The following is a 20,597-nucleotide window of genomic DNA, read 5'->3' as shown; positions in this document are numbered from 1 at the left end:
ACATGGTGGCTGGAGTCGGGATCCGAGCAGGACACCCCTTCCTGGGGCCCACCATATACAACATTTTTAATTCACTACTTATAACCTTGGAAAGAAGCAGATGGTTGTAAAATTTAGGCCGCAGCACATACATGGGAAAGCTGGAGGTGGCTGTTGTTTTCAACTGAATCAGCGATGGCCATGGCAGCCATTTGGAGAGTGAATTGATTAATGGAGGATCTCTCTGCACATACTGTTAATCTTTCAAATAAAAAATTAAAAATAACGCAACATGCCCAAATTAAGATGAAAACATAAAAATATTGAGCTTTATTTGTAAATGTTTTTTAAAAATTTGATGTTTGGAGGAATTAAGTGAACAAACAGGGAAATGTTTTTATTTTATGGGTCCTACACAGTAGTCAAGTGACTAAAGTTCTTGACTTTCATACTGGGATCCCATATGGGTGCCAGTTTGTATCCCTCCTGCCCCACTTCCCTATCAGTCCCTGCTTGTGGCCTGCAAAAGCAGCCAAGGATGGCGTAAGGTTTTGGGACCCTGTACCCTCACAGGAGACCCAAAAGAAGCTCCTGGCTCTGGGCTTTTGATTGGCTCAACCATGGCCAGATAATGTAGCCACTTGGGGAGTGAAGCAGCAGAAAAAGTTTGGAACAAATTAGATAACAAAAATTGCACATGAAAAAAAGACAAAATAGGGAGATTTGGAGTAAGTACCTGTTGCTCATACATGGGGTGGAAAGATGTAAAAAGTGGATCCATTATTTTGAAACTTGTTCCAACCCATGGTTACTAAAGCAGGATCTATAACCTGAATACGTAAATACTATTTTATCTCAAAACTCACAAATCCCTTCATCTCCCCTATTTCACCTTCCTAGGAGGCAATAAGAACCCAAGGACATTAGAATGCTGTCAAAGGGACTGGGAATGTTTGAAAAGGGGAACTGCAAAACATTAAATAAATCTCAATGCAAAATAGTCTTTCTGAGGTGTGTTCCTAGGGAGGACCTTGACCAGGATCTGGTCAATATCAATATCAGATGGATCACAGCTAGGGGCTCACATGAGAATGCTGGTGGAAATCATTCTGAAATTTAAGGCATTGATAATATGTTACATGAGACATTCTACAGAAAAAGATGCCTCTCTCGTACTTGATGCTCAGCATTATGAAACTTGATAGGGTCATGTCTCTAAATATTAAGTAACAGAAGTAGTCACTGCTGTCACAGATGGGGCCATGCCAATGAGCTTAATACTAAATATTTGACATACCTCAACATCAGTCATGATGCCCATGCTTAAAATAACATTTTTAGTTCATTTGAACATGGAATAATAATAGAGACAGAAGCAGAGATGCATCTGTATTCCATTGATTCAAATCCCAAATGATTGCAACAGTAGTTGAGCTGGTGTGAAGCCAGAAGCCAGGAGATAGATCAGAAGTGAATCAGGTAGGAGAGGAACCAGTTGGCGCCCTAGGTTATCACAGTAGGGTAACCAGAAGCTTACCCTAATATGCCACAGGGCTGGATCTGATGTTCATTCTCATAGTTGAAAGAGTTTAGGCACAGGTTGAAGTCCATTTGCAAGAAAATTGCTGTGCGAAGCCATGGTGCATGAAATCAGCGTGAATGTGACAGTAGTTGTGGCAGCTGATATTTAAACTCCAGTGGCCATTACCACATCCCAAAATCTGATGCCAAACAATACTTGTGCCTCTTGCACATGCCTCTAAATGTATAAAATGATTAGACAAGGGCCAAAAGTGATCCAGTTTGCAAGATGTCACAAATGAATCACTCCTGCCTCTGAACAAAATATCCATCCTTCAAAACTGGGTGATTAGTATTAGAATTGCCATATACATCAGTTGATTTTTGTGAGTCCCATATTAGTCTGTAATAGAATATTGGCAAATTAAAACTGTAAAAAATGCTATAGTAGATAACTGCATAAAAGCTATATGGAATTCAAAACAAGCGTTATATGCATAATATATTTTTTCAAAATCAAAATGTAAAAGCAGAACTTATTTACAACAAAATGAGATCAAGTACAGATTCCATCTCAAATCTTTTAGCAACACATAGCCTTGTTCTGAAATGACACTCCTCATGTTTATTATTTGGCAATTGTTGAGACTTTCAAAGTGTTTTTTCTTATCCCACTGCAATTTTACATTGTGTCCTATCTGTAATCTTACTAATGCTTGTTTTAGACTGTGACAGCAGCTTTATAGTAGCTAGCTTTTCTGTTTACATACCTTTGTTTTTCCTATCTTCATGGAATCTGCAGAGCTTTGACTTCAGAAAACTGATTTCAGTCAATGTAATATTTTTGTTCTGTCCTGTGGATATGTTACTGAACTGTAACCACATGTCAGTTTTTGCTTTCTAGTGAAATCAATGTTTTGGTGTATGAGTTTTTCAACACTTAATCAGGCATGTCACTTAGCTTATGTAATAACTGCTAGCCAAACGATTTCCCATACTTGTCATATTGAAAAAGTTTTTCTCTTGTGTGGATTCTTATGATGATTCATTAGGTCTTTTTTATGGCAAAAGACTTTTCCACACTCACTACATTCCTAAGGTTTTTCTCGTGTGGATTCTCTGATGTGTAATTAGGGATCCCTTCCGAGTAAAAGCTTTCCCACACGCACAACATTTGTAAGCTTTTTCCCCTGTGTGGATTCTCTGATGTGCAATTAGGTGTGACTTCTGACAAAAAGCTTTTCCACACTCATTACATTTATAAGGTTTTTCCCCTGTGTGGATTCTCTGATGATCAATTAGGTGTGACTTCCAACCAAAAGCTTTTCCACATTCATTACATTTATAAGGTTTTTCCCCTGTATGAATTCTCTGATGACTAATGAGCCCTGAATGGTGGTAAAAGCCTTTTCCACACTCATTACATTCATAAGCTTTTACCCCTGTGTGGATTTTCTGATGCTGAAGTAGGTATGTCTTGCGACAAAAAGCTTTCCCACATTCATTACAATCATAAGGTTTTTCCCCTGTGTGGCTTCGCTGATGTACGATTAGCTGTGACTTCAAACAAAAACCTTTTCCACACTCACAACATTTATGAGGTCTTTCCCCTGTGTGAATACTCCGATGCTGAAATAGGGATCGCTTATAACAAAACAGCTTTCCACAATCACTACACTTATAAGGTTTGTCCCCTCTGTGAATTCTCTGATGTGTTATTATTAGGTATGACTTTTGATGAAAAGCTTTTCCACACTCACTACATTCATAAGGTTTTTCCCCTGTGTGGCTTCTCTGATGTACGATTAGGTGTGACTTGAAACAAAAACCTTTTCCACACTCACTACATTGATAAGGATTTTCCCGTGTGTGGATTCTCTGATGCAGAATTAGGGATGGCTTGTGACAAAAAGCTTTTCCACAATCACTACACTTATAAGGGTTTTCTACTGTGTGGATTCTCTGATGGCTAATGAGAACTGATCGCAAGCAAAAGGCTTTCCCACATTCACTACATTTATAAGGTTTTTCTCCTGTGTGAATTCTGTGATGTCTGATTAGTTGTGACTTGTAATAAAAACCTTTTCCACACTCACTACATTCATAAAGACTTTCCCCTGTGTGGATTCTCTGATGTCTAATGAGAAGTGATGGCCAGCAAAAGGCTTTCCCACACTCACTACATTTATAAGGTTTTTTTCCTGTGTGAATTGTGTGATGTACGATTAGGTTTGACCGTACACGAAAAGCTTTTCCACACTCACTACATTCATAAGGTTTTTTCCCCCGTGTGGATTCTCTGATGTGCAATTAGGCATTGCTTTACAATAAAAGCTTTCCCACACTCACTACATTTATAAGCTTTTTGCCCTGTGTGGATTCTCTGATGTCTACCAAGAGTTGACTGTGTGTAAAACGCTTTTCCACACTCATTACATCCATAAGGTTTTTCTCCTGTGTGGATTCGCTGATGTCTAATGAGAAGTGATGGCTTGCAAAAGGCTTTTCCACACTCACTGCACTTATAAGGTTTCCCCCCTGTATGAATTCTCTGATGTGTTAGGAGACCAGATTGAGCGCAAGAGGATTTTACAAGTTCATTACATTCATATCGTTTCTCCTTGGTGGGAAGCGCCTTATTTCTAGTGAATTTGAAAAGTTCATGGAGTTTCTTTCCTGAGTGTGTTTGCTGATGCTTGCCAAAATAAGGAATGCTATGGAACATTTTCTTGTCAACCTGATTGGTTTCTCCTACAATGATAGGGTCATTACATGGGTCTTTGATACAAATTTTCTCACACGTAACGAACATCTTCCTGCTGAAAGGCTTTTGTTTCCCATTGTGTTCAAAAGACGGCTTACAAGTGTATGCCTTGTCATGCTGACTGAGATTTTCCCCACATTGGAATTTGTTCTCAGGTACATTAGAGACATGCCTTTTCCCAAGAGACATTTCATCAGGCTTCCTAGGAAAAAAACACATTTTGAAATAAGAAATGCTGTCCTTTTCTCTCTTTTCAAAAGGTACCACATCTTTGAGATCTTTCCTGGGACACACTTTCCACCTCCCCTCTTCTTTCTAAGTTCACCTGATCACTTCAGAAGCAAACCTTCCGTAAGCAACTGAGTCCCAGTTACTGTTCCTATACTAAACTGAGCAAGGAGCCACTGAGATGTCCTGGTAACATTTTCTCTGGTGCCCAACACAGGGCATGAAAAAGGCTTCTTATGCCAGTCATGTGGCTGGGCTCAGTAGAGAATTTACCGTGTTGGTATGCTTTCCCTCAAGTGGGACTGAACCTTGAAAATGACTCTTGATACCCCATGGCTCTGCATACACATGGATCCCTCCACCCCATCCACTGTCCACCACCTAACTCTGGCTGAAACTGCAAAGGGGATGCTTTTTTTTAGGGGGATGAAAATAGGAATCATAGCTGTGTAGTAATTAAGAGTCTCTAATCCCCAACTACCTATTCTTTTCCTATCGTCTCAATTTCCCTTTGGGAGTAAGGCTCTGGGTGCGTGTTTGGAAGAAACCTGGTAGAGGACTGCCAGTCCCTGTCAGAGGCTACTTTTTTGCATGACTGGAAACTCTCAAGGTGGATTCTGAATGCTGACCACGTGGTATGGCGCCCAAGTGCCAGGCTCCTTTCTCATGTTTCATGTTGGTTTATCCTTAGTGAAGGAGGGCTGACTCATGGCACCCCACAAGTATTCTGCTTGGGTTTGATCATTTGAAATGATTCATGTGGAACTTTGATGACCCCCTCTACACTCTTGAGATGAACTGAGAAAAGACCAGTTGCTTCATTTTGTCTCCTGTCTCGATTCTATCACCGATGTGGCTTCCAAAATCTGAGACCTGAACAGCCATAGAACAGGAGTGGTACATTTGAAACTACACAGGTTCCTGCTCAGACAAGGAGGAGTCATGGAACACTTAGAAAACCCAAGACCCTTCTGAAAAATGTTGGTGTATTTCCTTCTTTCCACTCAACAGGTACCCCATCTCCTCTCTCTCCCAGGTGGTTCTTTTCCACTCCCTCTGCTTTCTACATTCACCTGGGAACTCTGCACATAATAAAAATAAAAAAAGAAATTATATTTCTAGTTTCGTTTTTATACAATTTCCTTTTCATAGCATATTTCAATCATGGTCAGAGCTTAAATTAATCATCTTTGGCAATGCAACTCTTTTTGAAGTTATACAACTTTTGTGATTACAACTTGCCTGAAAGTGGTTTCTTGATTTTCCTGATTGGTTCCAAGCAACTCATTCTTTGTGTAAGGATCTGAAATGAGGAAAAAGAGCATCCGTGAATCACATCTAAGTATGTCTTTTCAAATGCTGAAGTAAAACAATTGCATTTCTTACCATTCTAGATATAGCAGATTTTGATATTCATAAAATGCACGCATTTATGATCATTACACTTTTTAAGTTAATACATTAATACAATAAATAGGGTTTCTTTTTCCATTTTCAATTACTTGGAATTTTGTATTTTAAGTTGATGGGGGTAGGATAGACAATATCGTACAGAAATACAAACTAACATCCCATAACATCCCATAACAGTTCCAGTTTGTTTTGTCTTGCTGGGACCACGTAAAAGATCAATATTTAGTTCTACATTTTTGGTTTCAGGTTGATAAATTTTAACATTTGAAGGCATTGTTAGAATAGAACTGCACACATGGAGATTTCAGAGTGCCTTTGTCTCATGCATGACATAAGCTGATTTTGGAAGAAACATTTAAAAAAGGATCAGCACGGGGGCTGCAGGAGGGAGCGTCTTGCTCGGATCCCGATCCCAGCCACCATGTGCTCATGGTGAGCTGGGCCTGGGCCCACCTGGATTCAGGGGCTGCTTCCTTTCGGGGTGAGTACACTGAGGGGGAGCAGTCTCTGGGCCTGGGTGGGTCCAGGGGCAACCCACTGCCCTCATTGGGCGGTGGACGGGATTGGGGTGGGGCGCAACCTTGGGCCTGTGGGTTTAAACTTAAGCAGCCGGGAAGCTGCTGGGGGCAGCAGGAGGGAGCGTCTTGTTCAGATTCCGATCCCAGCCACCATGTGCACGTACTGAGCTGTCCCCGGGTGGCCAGTGCGCCATTTGGCACCAGGCTAGGCCTGCTGGCCGCCCGGTCAGAGAGCTCTGGGGTATTGGTTGTCTGAATCGCTGCTTATGTAGCTCCAGGCTGACCCCACTGTTTCTGGGATCTGAGTCAATCCTAAAGATTCCAAATGCCAGTAACTCTTCCTTTGAAGAACTACTAATCACTTAACACCTATCTGTGAACACCTATCATGCGAAAGATAAGGCTCAGGCTTGTCTAGCAGGATATTGTTTTGCCTGAGATGATGATGGTTCAGGAGACTGGTCACATTAGGCAGGGCCATAATATTAACTAGCACTCTAGAACCTAATCCTTGGGTGGATTCTGTGCAGGATGTGTGGGCCACACCCTGTAGAAAGTTTAGCCCCACTGGTAAACCTAAAAGTTTGGGTGGTTATGGACTAAGCTAGGTGTGACCAAGGAGCCTGCCATTAATCACGTAAAGGGACCTGCAACAGACTGGACTGGGCAAGGCAGCAGCACCCAAATGTGCATCCTGAATAGGGTGTGGGGTGGGCCGGGCTGCAACATTCACCATCTCATACAAGGTCAAATGGGAGGCCAGAGTACGCCGAGCACTGGCCGAAAACCCAATGGCATGCATGTAAACGGGGTCTGGGGGTGGATCAAGAGGAGGAACTTGGGAAACTACCCTGGTGAGTCATAGCTCTTGCTGGTGAACATGTGGTCAAGATCTAGGGGTCGGACAAGCAGGGCATAGCAGCTCAAAAACGTGTAAACTGGTAATGGAACGTAATGTACTGGGCAGGACTGAGCAAACCTTAGCCTACAAGCAAAACTAGAAATCAGCATGGAGCACAGGTCATACCGAGCCAGGCTCTTGTACCTACTGGTCCTCAGAGCAACCACAGGCAGGTGCGTGATTTACGGCTAGGAGCAGGCCCAATTGGGGAGGTAAGGGGACACCCTAACTGGGTTGAGGTTCCCACCAAGGGGCGCATGTGCTGGAATGGGGGTTGCGTTTTATCTAGGAAACAGTTGCAATCTCCCTTGGCACTAGTGTGGGCTGGGATTGGATGCACCGGGCCAGTTCAGACCCCAACATCATCTGGTGTTATGGAGAACCAGGGTAGATGTGGGACTGACTAGGCTGGGTCTCAACCCCCTACTGAGCCATATGTGAGCTGTATGTGGGTATGGACGAGCCATGGCTGGGCTGAAACATCCAACAACAAGAACCAGAATGCGGTGAAAGCCAGCCAAGAAAAGCCACTGTTCCTGCTAGGACAGGAGGTGAACAGAGTAGGGTTGGCTCAAGGACCCCCTGGTATGCACAAAATCTGGCATTGGGAGGGGTTCTGATGGAGGAGCCTGGGCAACTCCTCTGGCAGGACACAGTCCCTGCAGGTAAGCGCAAGAAGCATGATAGGAAACAGCCCAGAATAGGCCATGGAAAGTTTCCCACTGGCATACATTTGGCATGGGTTGGGGGCAGACCAGGCTGAATCGGTTCATGTCATCCACTGGCAAATCTGATCACCAGAACAGAGTGTGGGTCGGGCCGGGATTGGTCGCAACGAAACCAGTGCACATTATGGAATGCCAGGGTTAGGTTGACTGTACTGGATTTGATTGCAGCACCCAACCAGCACGTGCAAGATCCAGGAAGGGAGGGGCAGAGCTGACAGGGGGACTAAGGGGTTGGTCCCCTCGCTGGACAGCTACTCCCACTGGAGAGCTTGGGCTGGGATGGGGACAGACCAGACTAAGCAGGGCTGCAACACCTGTGCGCTGCATGTGGATTAGACCAGGGAAAAGCCAGGCTGGGTGGATTATTCCTGCTGGTGCAAGCATAAATTCGAGTGGGTGAGGGATGTTTGGGCTTAGCCGCAGCATCAACTGGCAGAACCTGGCACTGGGGACTAATTCTGTCAAGTCAAATCACAGAACCACCTGAAGAGTGCATAGACCAGGACTGAGAGAGACCTGGCAGGGAAATAGTGGGTTCCCCCCTCTTGGGTCACTACTCCCGCGGGAGGGCATGAAAACTAGGACAGGGGCTGGGGTGGCTAGACAGAGAGGCACTCAACAACATCCGTGAGGTCTGGATACTTGAGTTGGGTAGATGGAACTAAGCTTTAGTACCCACTGACAAGTACAAGAGCCAAATGGGATGTGGGAAAGACTGGACTAGTCTGCTACACATACTGGCAAACCAGGGTAGGGGGTGGGCCTGGTGGGGGTTGTGGGTCGCCCCGACTAGGCTGCAGCTCTCAGTGGTTGATGTAAAGGCCGAGTATGTGCTGGGCAGGACCAGGCTGGACTGCAACACCCATTGGTTCCAGTGGAAGTCAGGACTGAAAACAGAACCAACCCAGCAATAGAAACCACCAGCTGATCATGGTGATGGATTGTGCCGGGCCCTTTGCTTGCTAGAACATACAAGAATCTGGTCTGGGAATACCTCAAAGTATCTTTGGAGATCTCCCTAATCGAACTGCTGGACTCAGAATTCTAACCAAGAAAAGACAGAAGACAGAGCAGGTCAATCATTCATCTCAGCTATATGTTGGCAGCGAAATATGGGGTAAACGGAGACTTTATGATGGACCATATCAATCAGTGGACGACCTCATCGAGCGAAAATGGCAGTGATTCATAACTGGAGAACTATTAAAACCACTTGAGCAAATATCTCAGAGCATGCCCCACATCCGGGACTTGGGGTGGGCAGGAAACCGGGTGGGGCTTCTCCCTCAATATCCCCCTTTACCTCAGATACATGATGGAAACAATATGGACATAATAGTATTATCCACTTCCCTATACCCCCTGAACCTTTTTTTTTAACCGTAATTAACGATGTAAAGATTGTCAACAAAAATACAATTAAATTAAGAAAAAAAAAAAGATCAGCATGAATTCCAGTGAATATTTACTGATACACGTATCAACTTGCCTTCCCAGTATGTACTGCCCTACCTGGAAGCTGCTGGTTTACAGATTTTTCCACAGTCCATGGTAGTGATTCTTGCTCCAAGTTGAAGATCACATCAGGTTTTTTTATGTAGTACCCTGTTAATTGGGAATAATAGACACTTTGTGAAATCACTATCTTGGAGCTTAAAGAAGAAAAGATTGGATCTAGAATCTGTGTCACAAAATGGCTAATATGAATCATCATCTGAAGAGTAGATATTAAGATTCGTTAAAGCCTCAAACATTAGTCCTACTAGGTACTAAACTGTATAAACTCTAATTTGTCAAGTATAAAGAAAGTATTCTGCTTGGGCATGACAGATTTCACTCACCCACGGACAGCAGATTGCTATAGGTCTCAAGCATCACATCCCTGTACAGGGTCCTCTGGGCACTGTCCATGTTCTGCCATTCCTCCAGGGACAAGTCCACAGCCACATCTTCAAATGACAGCAACACCTGCAATAGCACATGTCTGCTCAGTTCTGGATCATCAAATAGAGAGACTGACAGTACATTCTTCTATGTAGGTTTGATTTGCAACTTCTAGGGATGCAGCTTGATTAATAATCTATATGGCATTATAGAGTAAAGGCAAAATGAAAATACTCATTCTGCATTACTTTTGCAATTCCCAAACTACAACAGACTATCCCTTATTATTCTGTAGCAGATTCTTTCCTCTAATGACTCTGATTTTGATTAAATGCTGAAGGCATCGTTAGAATAAACATGCAAGTAGAAGACAGCACTCTTAGTTTGTCCCTGTTATTGCCCCTCTGCTTTTCAATTAAATTAAAATAAATAAGCATTTTAACACTGAGCAAAGGGTTCGGGCCTTGGGATTCGGGGGCAACTGCCGCTCCTCACAGTGTGGCGGCTGTGGGGGGGTGCCCCTGCCGGTTCGGACCCAATGCTGGGGGCTCACGCCAAAGACACTGCCGCAAGGCAGTGAACGAGTCCTCGGCCTCATCCAGGGCCGCCCGGCCGGGAAGCTCTGGGGTAATGGATGTCCGAATTGCTGCTTAGATAGCTCTAGGGTGACCCCACTGTTTCTGGGTTCTGAGTCAATCCTAAAGATTCCCAACACCAGTAACTCTTCTTTTGGAGAACGTCTAATCACTCAATAATGCTGAGCTTTGAACACCTATAATGCAAAAGATAAGCCCCGGATTGTCTAGCAGGATATTTTTTTGCCTGACATGATGTTGGTTCAGGAGACTGGTCACATTAGGCAGGGCCATAATTTTAACTAGCACTCTAGAACCTTATCCTGGGGTGGACTCTGTGCAGGATGTGTGTTCCACACCCTGTAGAAAGTTTGGCCCCACTGGTAAACCTAAATTTTAGGTGGTTATGGACTAAGCTAGGTGTGACCAAGGAGCCTGCCATCAATCACAGGTAAAGGGATCCGCCATAGACTGGACTGGGCAAGGCAGCAGCACCCAAATGTGCATCCTGAATAGGGTGTGGGGTGGGCCGGGCTGCAACATTCACTAGCTCATACAAGGCCAAATGGGAGGCCAGAGTACACCGGGCACTGGCCTAAAAACCAATGGCATGTATGTGAACTGGGTTTGGGAGTGGATCAAGTGGAGGTACTTGGGAAGCTCCCCTGGCGAGTCATAGCTCTCGCTGGTGAACACGCCGTCCAGATCTGGGGGTCGGACAAGCAGGGCATAGTAGCTCCAAAATGTGTAAATTGGTAATGGAACGTAATGTACTGGGCAGGACTGAGCAAACCTTTGTTTACAAGCAAAACCAGAAACCAGCATGGAACACAGTTCATACCAAGCTAGGCACTTGCACCTACTGGTCCTCAGAGCAACCACGGGCAGGTGCATGATTTACAGCTAGGAACAAGCCCAATCGGGGAGGTAACGGGACACCCTAACTAGGTTGAGGTTCCCACCAAGGGGCGTATGTGCTAGAATTGGAGCTGCGTTCTATCTAGGAAACAGTTGCAGTCACCCGAGGCACTAGTGTGGGCTGGGATTGGATGCACCGGGCCAGTTCAGACCCCAACATCATCTGGTGTCATGGAGAACCAGAGGGTAGATGTGGGACTGACTAGGCTGAGTCTCAACCCCCTACTGAGCCATATATGAGCTGTATGTGGGTATGGACGAGCCATGGCTGGGCTGAAACATCCAACAACAAGAACCAGAATGGGGTGAAAGCCAGCCAAGAAAAGCCACTGTTCCTGCTAGGACAGGAGGTGAACTGAGTTGGGTTGGCTCAAGGACCCCCTGGCATGCGCAAAACCTGCCATTGGGAGGGGTTCTGATGGAGGAGCCTGGGCAACTCCTCTGGCAGGACACAGTCCCTGCAGGTAAGCGCAAGAAGCATGATAGGAAACAGTCCAGAATAGGCCATGGAAAGTTTCCCACTGGCACACATTCAGCATGGGTCAGGAGCAGACCAGACTCAATCGGTCCATATCACCCACTGGCAAATCTGATCACCAGATCAGACTGTGGGATTAGCCGGGTTTGGTCGCGACAAAACCAGTACACATTATGGGATGCCAGGGCGTGGTTGCCTGTACTGGATTTGATTGCAGCACCCAACCAGCACACGTGAGATCCAGGAAGGAAGGGAGGGGCAAAACTGGCGGGGGGATTTAGGGGCTGGTCCCCTCGCTGGACAGCTACTCCCACCTGAGAGCGTGGGCTGGGATAGAGACAGACTAGACTATGCAAGGCTACAACACCTGTGCGCTGCATGTGGATTAGATCAGGGAAAAGCCAGGCTGGGCTGATTATTCCTGCTGGTGCAAGCATAAATTAGAGTGGGTGAGGGATGTTTGGGCTTAGCCGCAGAAGCTGGCACTGGGAACTAATTCTGTCAAGCCAAATCACAGAACCACCTAAAGAGTGCATAAACCGGGACAGAGAGACCTGGGAGGGAATAAGTGGGTTCCCCCTTCTTGGGTCACTAGTCCCGTGGGAGGGCATGAAAACTAGGATGGGCGCTGGGATGGCTAGATAGAGAGGCACTCAACAACACCCGTGAGGGCTGGATGGTTGAGTTGGTTAGACAGAACTAAGCTTTAATACCCATTGACAAGTGCCAGAGCCAAATGGGATGGGGGACAGACTGGTCTACTGCTACACATACTGGCAAACCAGGGTAGGGGGTGGGCCTGGTGTGGGTTATCGTGGGTTGCCCCAACTAGGCTGCAGCTCCCACTGGTTAGTGTGAGGGCCGAGTACGTGCTGGGCAGAACCAGACTGGACTGCAACACCCATTGGTTCCAGTGCAACTTGGGACTGAAAACAGAACCAACCCAGCAATTGAAACCACCAGCTGATCGGGGTGATGGACTGTGCCGGGCCCTGTGCTTGCTAGAACATACAGAAGACAGAGCAGATCAATCATTCATCACAGCTATATGTTGGCAGCGAAAAATGGGGCAAACATCGACTTTATGATGGACCATATCAATCAGTGGACGACCTCATCGAGCGAAACTGGCAGCGATTCATAACTGGAGAACTATTAACACCACTCGAGCACATATCTCAGAGCATGCCCCACATCCGGGACTCGGGGTGGGCGGGAATCCAGGTGGGGCTTCTCCCTCAATACCCCCCTTTACCTGAGATACAAGATGGAAACAATATGGACATAATAGTATTACCCACTTCCCTATCCCCCTGAACCTTTTTTTTTTCTTCTTTCTTTAACTGTAATTAACGATGTAAAGATTGTCAACAACAACACAATAAAATAGATTATAAAAAAAAAAAAAAAAAAAAAAACAGTGAGCAAAAATACAAACTCAGTGCCTGTAATAGTAAGCTGAGTGTTTTCCAACTGGCATGTTGCCCCATGCTCTCTTTCTGTAGATTTTCTTCTTATCAGATTGGTATATTGGGGGCTTCTCTGCCAATTTCTCCACTATAAAGAAGGGGAAAGTTTTATGGATCACTCACTTAAGGCATAGGATTAGGAAGTGAGTCTGTTCTCTGTTGAAAAGCATACATTGAGAACAGAATCTGTATCCATGGATGTGTCACGTTCAGTCTTCTGAGGGATATTACTAAAACTCCAGCTTAGGTAGGACAACTATTCTTTGCATATTTAATTTGCATCTTCTAAAGACACAGACTAATTTACAATCTATATGGCAACATAAAGTAAAAACAAAAACATCTTGCCCTACACTGTATTTGCGATTCTGAAGTTATAATGGAATTCCTTCTAATAACTATGAGTTCACTGTGTAATCTGTAGATATAAATATGAACATAACATGCTAAAGAACACGTTAGATAAGAAAGACACATGCTTAATACTGGATAGAATATTGAGAAAATGAGTGAATAGTTCCTACAGCTTATTCTGGATTTAAATACATATGTGATTTTTTTTTTACTTTGGAGCATACATATATTAAAATCCTTTATGCTTTCCATTTGTTTTACCTTTTATGAAAAAAACACTTAAATTAAGCTAAAATTTTAATTACAGTGAACTTCAAACTTCATAGGGAAACAAATTACAACCTCATTCAGAACTGCCTTCTTGTAACAAGTAGCTAAGTCTCAGCCAGTCATAGGCTGCCAATTGTACAGAAAATATACATACAAGGCAAACGCCATGCTGTTAGAAAACAACGTGCTTCTGTGCTTGGGAAGCCCCTTAAAATTAACCAGTTATCTCTTTTGCTGTCTAGCTGCTTATTTATTTACTTATTTATTTTAATATCATGCTTCACCATGTGTTTGAGAAGACTGCATTTGCACCAATACTGATAAACACAAGTGTTTCTTCCTTTTGTTTTTGTTGCTTTTGATTCTTCAAGCTTCTCTATGTAATAATAGAGTAAGTGACATTTATTTATTTATTTTTTAAAATATGGAACGCTTCTCAAATTTGCGTGTCATCCTTGCGCAGCGGCCATGCTAATCTTCTCCATATCGTTCCAATTTTAGTATATGTGACCTGTAACTACCATATTTTACTTAACCCCTTACCTTCTAGTTACACTCATTCTCATGTAATCCATTGAATTCTGTTTTCATAGCTGAATAATAGTCTATTGTAGATATGCACATTTTCTTTATTCCTTCATCTAATGATGGACACCTCACATCATTCCACATACTCTGTATTATGAACACTGCTACAGTGAACAAGATGGCTACAGAGATCTCTTTCATACAATGTGTTCATACTTTCAGGGCATACAACTGGTAGATGGCTCAATCATACAGCATAACCATTTCAGAAGTTTTACACAGTGACTGAATTAATTTATAACCCCATCAATATTGTATAAAAGGTCTCATTCTCCACATATTCACCTGCATTTGTTACCCTTTCTTCCAAGTAACAATAATCATTTGGACAGGGTAGGGGTGATATTTCATTGTGATTTCAACTTACATTTCCCTAATGGCAAATTTTTAAGAACTACCTATGAGATCTCTAGCTCACTCAGTCTCTTTCATCTTTTCTCCGCAACTCTGCATTTTCAATAAAAACCAAAGCATACTCAGCAGGAGTCAGTCCTTTGCTTTAGCAGATAAAGAAACTGACATACCACAGGGACATTGATTTCTATCCTGGCCCAACTCCCTGATACCAGGCTAAGAAAGGAATTGGAGGATGGCTTAAATACTTGGGCTCCTATAACCAAGTTGGAGACCTGGACAAAACTCCTGGCCCATGATTTAAGACTTGCTCATCTCTGGACATTCTGGTTATTTGACGAGTGAACCAGCAGACCAAAGATCTCTGTCCATCTCTCTCTCTTTCTTAGTAGCTCTGTTTTTCAAACTAATAAATCTGAAAGAAAGAAAAAAAGATAGAAAGAAAAACACCCTGCAAAAGGAAATGGCATTGTGGCGCATCAAGTTAAGCTAACACCTTCCCCATTTCCAATCTAGCTTTAAGCTAATGTGCAGTGGAAACAGCAAAGATGGCTCAAGCACTGGGGTGAGAGATTCATCTAGGAGACACATCTGGACCTCCTGGTTCTTCTCTTTGACATGGTCCAATCCTGACCATTGGGAAAAATCAATCAGCAAATAGCAGACACGTCTTAAATCAGTTGTTAAAATAAATAAAAACCTCCAAATGCTACGAGGCACCATTTCAGCAATTCCAAAAAAGCAAAACTGAAAACTTGATAACTATTTTTATATTTGGAAACTCTTACCATTTCAAACTTGATATCCCAATATAATTAATACATTCTTAGTTCCAGTTTGAATCACACAATGAATACGTCTTAGTTATATAATCAAAAAACTGGGAAAGTTTGAATCAGATTTAACTGCTCCAATGTCTAGTTCTGACAATCTTACCTTCTTTCTCTCACATTTACTTCTTTGTTTCAGTTTAAGAAAAGCATCATAAAGCTCCTACAACACAACGTAAAACAAGCTGAGACATAAACATATAACTTACTGAACGTGTGTTTCTATTCTCTAGATTTGGAAGCATGCAGTGGGTTTCTGGGATACACCTGGAAGAAAAGGTGGATAGAGGGAGTTAAGAATTGGTTTTGCTTCCCAAGTTTCCTTATTATTTTGTATTGTGGAAGAAACATCAAGACCGGAACCAGACACAGCGGCTAGAGAAACAAAGACAATCAATTTTCCTGGGCAAGAACAGTGTATTACAGATGACAAGTAAATCTTATTCTTGGTGACATTTACATACGAGAGGGATGCATGTCCATGAGGACTACCAATTAGAGTGGGGAGCTTGAGGAATGGAAGAAAGTAGATGAGACGGATCTTTGGAGGACACTGGGTGGCCTTGTCCCATTCCTGGGTAGCTGTTAATGGATTGCCACAATAGCTGATTTTCAGTATACTCAAACACCTGAGGCAATAAATGAACTCACTATAAATGAACACAGGGCCCCATCGACTGTGCAGTGTTTCTGGCACGCTCTGTATTCTTGTGTTTCAGAAACTTGTACTAACAAGTCTTTTCTGTCTCCTACTGTATCCAGCCCTATGTGCCTCTGGCTATGCCTGCTTTTATGTATCTCAGGTCTTGCTCATGGCACTGTAAGTTATCTACAGTTTGAACACCTCACATGACTGGGACCCACGTTCATCCTTGCATTTACCCATTATAAAAATCTCATTTAAACCACATCATTAAAGTCAGTTGTCCTTGTGCCTACAGGATAAACCGGCTGCTTGTAAAGAATCATCATTCACTCTGTTCAATAAGCAATGCTTTTAGATATTCTATACCTTTGGAAACATTTCTATCTATTCATTACTTTATTGTAAGGACTGATTGGAACAGTGGCCACGAAGACAGATGTGCCACCTTAAATACCTGCCACTCCTAGGTCTTGAACACCTCTGCCAATCCTCTGTCCTTTATGACACGGTACCTGACAGCTCTATCCACCAATGCCGTGGTACTTATCCCCACTGTCCACGTACATCTCCATCTGCCAAGCCTGCGGCCCGGCACTCCCAATACCCACCTCTATACCTTCCCATTCTTCTGCTCTCACTCACTGCTTCCTTGGTCTGTCCCTCACTGCACTCTCCTTCCCCATCTCTTACCTTTGTCTCTTCCCCACCCATCATGCACTCACTGGGATAGGAGATAAGCTAAAAACAATTAAGACTCTCTGCCATTGTCCATGCCCACAATGATGGACATATGACTGTGTATGAAGAACTATATGTTAGTAATGATATAGAGGAACTAGGTGGGTGGGGGGGAATTGGAAGGGGATAACATAATATGGAACTGTATCATAAAAGGATATAATAATAAACTGTAAAAAAAACCTAATGAAAGGCACAAAACACAAAGATTACTTTTATATAAAAAGCACTTGGATATAAGGCGTAGTACATTCACCTGTCTCATATTTTGAGACAATTCAACAGAGCTAGAGTTTACTGGAGCTAGGTAGAATATTTTATTATTAATTGGGTAAAAGCCCTTTAGCCATTTAAAAGATGTTACAATAACATGCATTTTGGGCCCGGCACGGAAGTCTAGCAGCTAAAGTACTCCCCTTGAACATGCCAGGATCCCATATGGGCACTGGTTCTAATCCTGGCAGCTCCACTTCCCATCCAGCTCCCTGCTTGTGGCCTGGGAAGGCAGTTGAGGACAGCCCAATGCTTTGGGATCCTGCACCCATGTAGGAGACCCTGAGGCCTTTAACAGAGGATCAGACTTCTATCACATGTATCAATGATCAATGTTTAGAAAATGTTGTAAATGGTAAAATACTATAATCAATTATATCACATAAATTTTTCTTTTACAGTCTTCCTCATCAAGAACACATTTCCATGTTTGTAACCATTTTGCATCTTATTATATTAACTAACATCTCATACATTGAAGCAGTTAAAGAGTTGATTAGATTTTAACTCTTACCAGTTTATCCTTGATATAAATATTTCATCTTTTTAAAGAATGCTTTCAGTGTTATATTTAATTATGCACAAACATTGTTCATGCAGTACAAGAGGCTAGGTATTAAGTTTATATTCAGAAAATATTTATCTCTGAGTCTGGCATGATGGCCTAGTGGCTAAAATTCTCACCTTAAATGCGCCAGGATCCCATACAGTTGCAGGTTCTAATCCCGACAGCCTTGCTTCCCATCCAGCTCCCTGCTTGTGGCCTGGGAAAGCAGTGGAGGACGGCCCAAAGCCTTGGGATTCTGCACCTGCATGGGATACCCAGAAAGGTTCCTGGTTCCCGGCTTCAGATTGGCGCAGCACCGGCCCGTTGCGGCTCACTTGGGGGGTGAATCATCGGACGGAAGATCTTCCTCTCTGTCTCTCCTCCTCTCTGTTTATCTGACTTGGTAATGAAAAGAAAATAAATCTTAAAAAAAAATTTATACTTTGTAAAAGAAAACAATAATTCTCTACCAAAAAAGAAAAAAGGGAAAAAAGGTTGTTCAGGCAATGCAAGGAAGGGTCCTCACCTCTTCAGGCTTCCCTTGCCTCTACTGTGAAGCACTGGAGTTGGGGCGGTGCTGAACTCTACAGGTGTGGTGGAGAGAACAACCGCTAATCCAACTCTATTCTTACAGTCCTCTACCGTGTATTTTACAAAACAAAAAAGGGGGTTGCTTTACAGTAACACTACTTGGTCTCTAGACTCCTTGAGATTCAATTAAAACTGGCTTCATAAGAAATTTCAGTTTTGTGTTACTCTTTTCCAGTCAGTTATTTTTAGAAATATTTTAAATTGTTAACACACATTATGGTCTGTGCTTGCTGGTCAAAAAATATTATGCCTTTCAAAAAAATTATACCTTTCACCTATTGTGAACCAATTTTTGGAGTTTTCTATAACACAAAAAAATTTGTTTGAAGAACAGATGTTATATATGTTTCCTAAGTCATTCTGATACAGTTAAGTATAAATTGGACAAAGTTAAGAGAAGAGCTGTGTCATTCATTAATGAGTTGTATGGTTCCAGCCACAACTGCTTAAAATCTGACTCTAGCTATATTTGTAAGCCATCTTGAAAAAATTAATAAATTCATGTTACTAAAAACCACCATAAATCTAAAGATCCTAAACTGATGCTAAAATTAATTTATTGTCCTTCCCTAAAAAAAAAATCACAAAGTCAACACAAATTATCTCTGGTTCATATAATTTAAATGTTTAATAAAAACTGTTTTTAAAATATTTTAAGTCATTAATACATTTATGCTCAAGTTTGCCAATCTAACAAGTTACTCATGTTATTTTCTGACTAGCGTCCATAATGTACAATTCAGTTTAATCATTAACTTATACTCTTAAATTTATAGCAAACATCAAATCTTTGGGTAAATGTTTGCTAAAACTGTTGTTTAACAGTTTTCATTTAATATTGTTCCTTAGAATAAATAACCTTGTGACTCAGACTTTTTCTTCATTTTTCCTCTATGCTCTCTTAAACCTCTAAACAAAGGCCTCTCAGGATCTCCCTACCCTATAGAAACAATGAATAATGCTTTCTGTTGTAATGCCTGAACACGTATAAAAGAACAGGTATCAATTATCTCCTCAGGGCCGTTACCTCACAGCATCTGTAAATTCCTCTAGACACAACCGATGAGTTAGAAATACACTTTTATCTATTAAATCTTTCCTTTTCACCTATTTTCCGATCGTAAAAATTCCCTCAACTATTAATACAAACAAATCTACATATACTAAACAAAAATCTCAAACCATTTTAGAGTAACCCATACTATGCATTACAAGCATTCTTTATAACCTTCAAGAACAAACTATTATTGAATGTACACATCACATCACATACTAAAAAAGGCTGGTAAAAAATAACTTAAAATACCCCCAGAAACACCCTATGCCTAGCATTTTTAACACTAAATTTTAAAAATTTCACTCAAGAAGACTTTAATACTCCTGTTAACAAATATTCTCTAATATAGCCTTATAGATCACTGCCTTGGCAAGACAACCCACTGACTGGGACACTACTGTCCCGGGGCAGAGGCTATGCTCTTATAGCCACAGGATTTCCTGATCGAGCCTCTCAATAACTGCAGGTTTCTCTGTTGCTCATCTGGCTTCAGAAGGGCAGCAGTTCCCATGGAAACATCCCTGTCCCTGAAGAAAAAGGATCTTCCTTAAGAAACAGGAGTTTCAAAGGATGTAGCTGACAGCCAAGGCGCCATTTATCACAGTGACAACTGCCAAACTGCTCACATGGGGTCAACTTCAGAAGCTCTCACGTGAAGCTACCCGAAATGTCTGTCTCCAGAGACAATGTTTGTAGCCATGGTTGTCATCACCACTCTGCCCTCTGCTTTAGCTGTGAGCTGGGGTAGTAATCATACTTACTGGACCTACACTCCTCATCCCCCGCTAAACAGCTCTGTTCTGGTATATGTCACTGATTTGACTTGGGTTCCTGAGCCTTTTGATGACAAGGGACCTCTAATAAAGAAGGGATGCAGTTACACAGAACTACGAGTTGGGGTCAGAAGGGACTCCCATTTGCATAGGGTCACATTCTCACTGATTGTACCCAGAGCAAAGAGCTTAACTTACTG

The 20,597-nt window shown here is 42.6% G+C and overlaps 1 protein-coding gene and 1 non-coding gene across 2 annotated transcripts; both read right to left on the bottom strand.

Moving 5' to 3' along the window:
- Positions 1 to 2,586: 2,586 nt before the first annotated feature.
- Positions 2,587 to 17,129, bottom strand: LOC105942255 (zinc finger protein 569-like). Its single transcript, XM_058664169.1, has 7 exons — positions 17,109 to 17,129; positions 15,879 to 15,935; positions 9,894 to 10,020; positions 9,565 to 9,657; positions 5,731 to 5,795; positions 4,238 to 4,462; positions 2,587 to 2,961 (listed from the first exon to the last, which is right to left on the bottom strand). Exons 1-7 carry the CDS (start codon positions 17,127 to 17,129, stop codon positions 2,587 to 2,589), a joined length of 963 nt encoding a protein of 320 aa, XP_058520152.1.
- On the bottom strand, positions 14,419 to 14,521 carry LOC118758192 (U6 spliceosomal RNA). Its single transcript, XR_009245526.1, has one exon. It is a non-coding gene; the product is annotated as a U6 spliceosomal RNA (small nuclear RNA).
- Positions 17,130 to 20,597: the final 3,468 nt, after the last annotated feature.

This window comes from Ochotona princeps, chromosome 5 (assembly GCF_030435755.1).
Source record: "Ochotona princeps isolate mOchPri1 chromosome 5, mOchPri1.hap1, whole genome shotgun sequence".
In the NCBI taxonomy this organism is placed as follows: Eukaryota; Metazoa; Chordata; class Mammalia; order Lagomorpha; family Ochotonidae; genus Ochotona; species Ochotona princeps.
Note: the sequence above shows the minus strand (reverse complement) of the source record. Positions and strands in the feature narration are given on the sequence as shown.

Bases quoted from the DNA above. Each gene is read 5' to 3' on its own strand.
- LOC105942255 (XM_058664169.1), bottom strand. From the start codon at position 17,129: ATGGGTGGGGAAGAGACAAAG. The intron at 15,936-17,108 runs GTAAGAGATGGG...GTTGTGTTGTAG, and splicing joins TGGGTGGGGAAGAGACAAAG to GAGCTTTATGATGCTTTTCT. The intron at 9,658-9,893 runs GTGAGTGAAATC...CCCAATTAACAG, and splicing joins TAGCAATCTGCTGTCCGTGG to GGTACTACATAAAAAAACCT.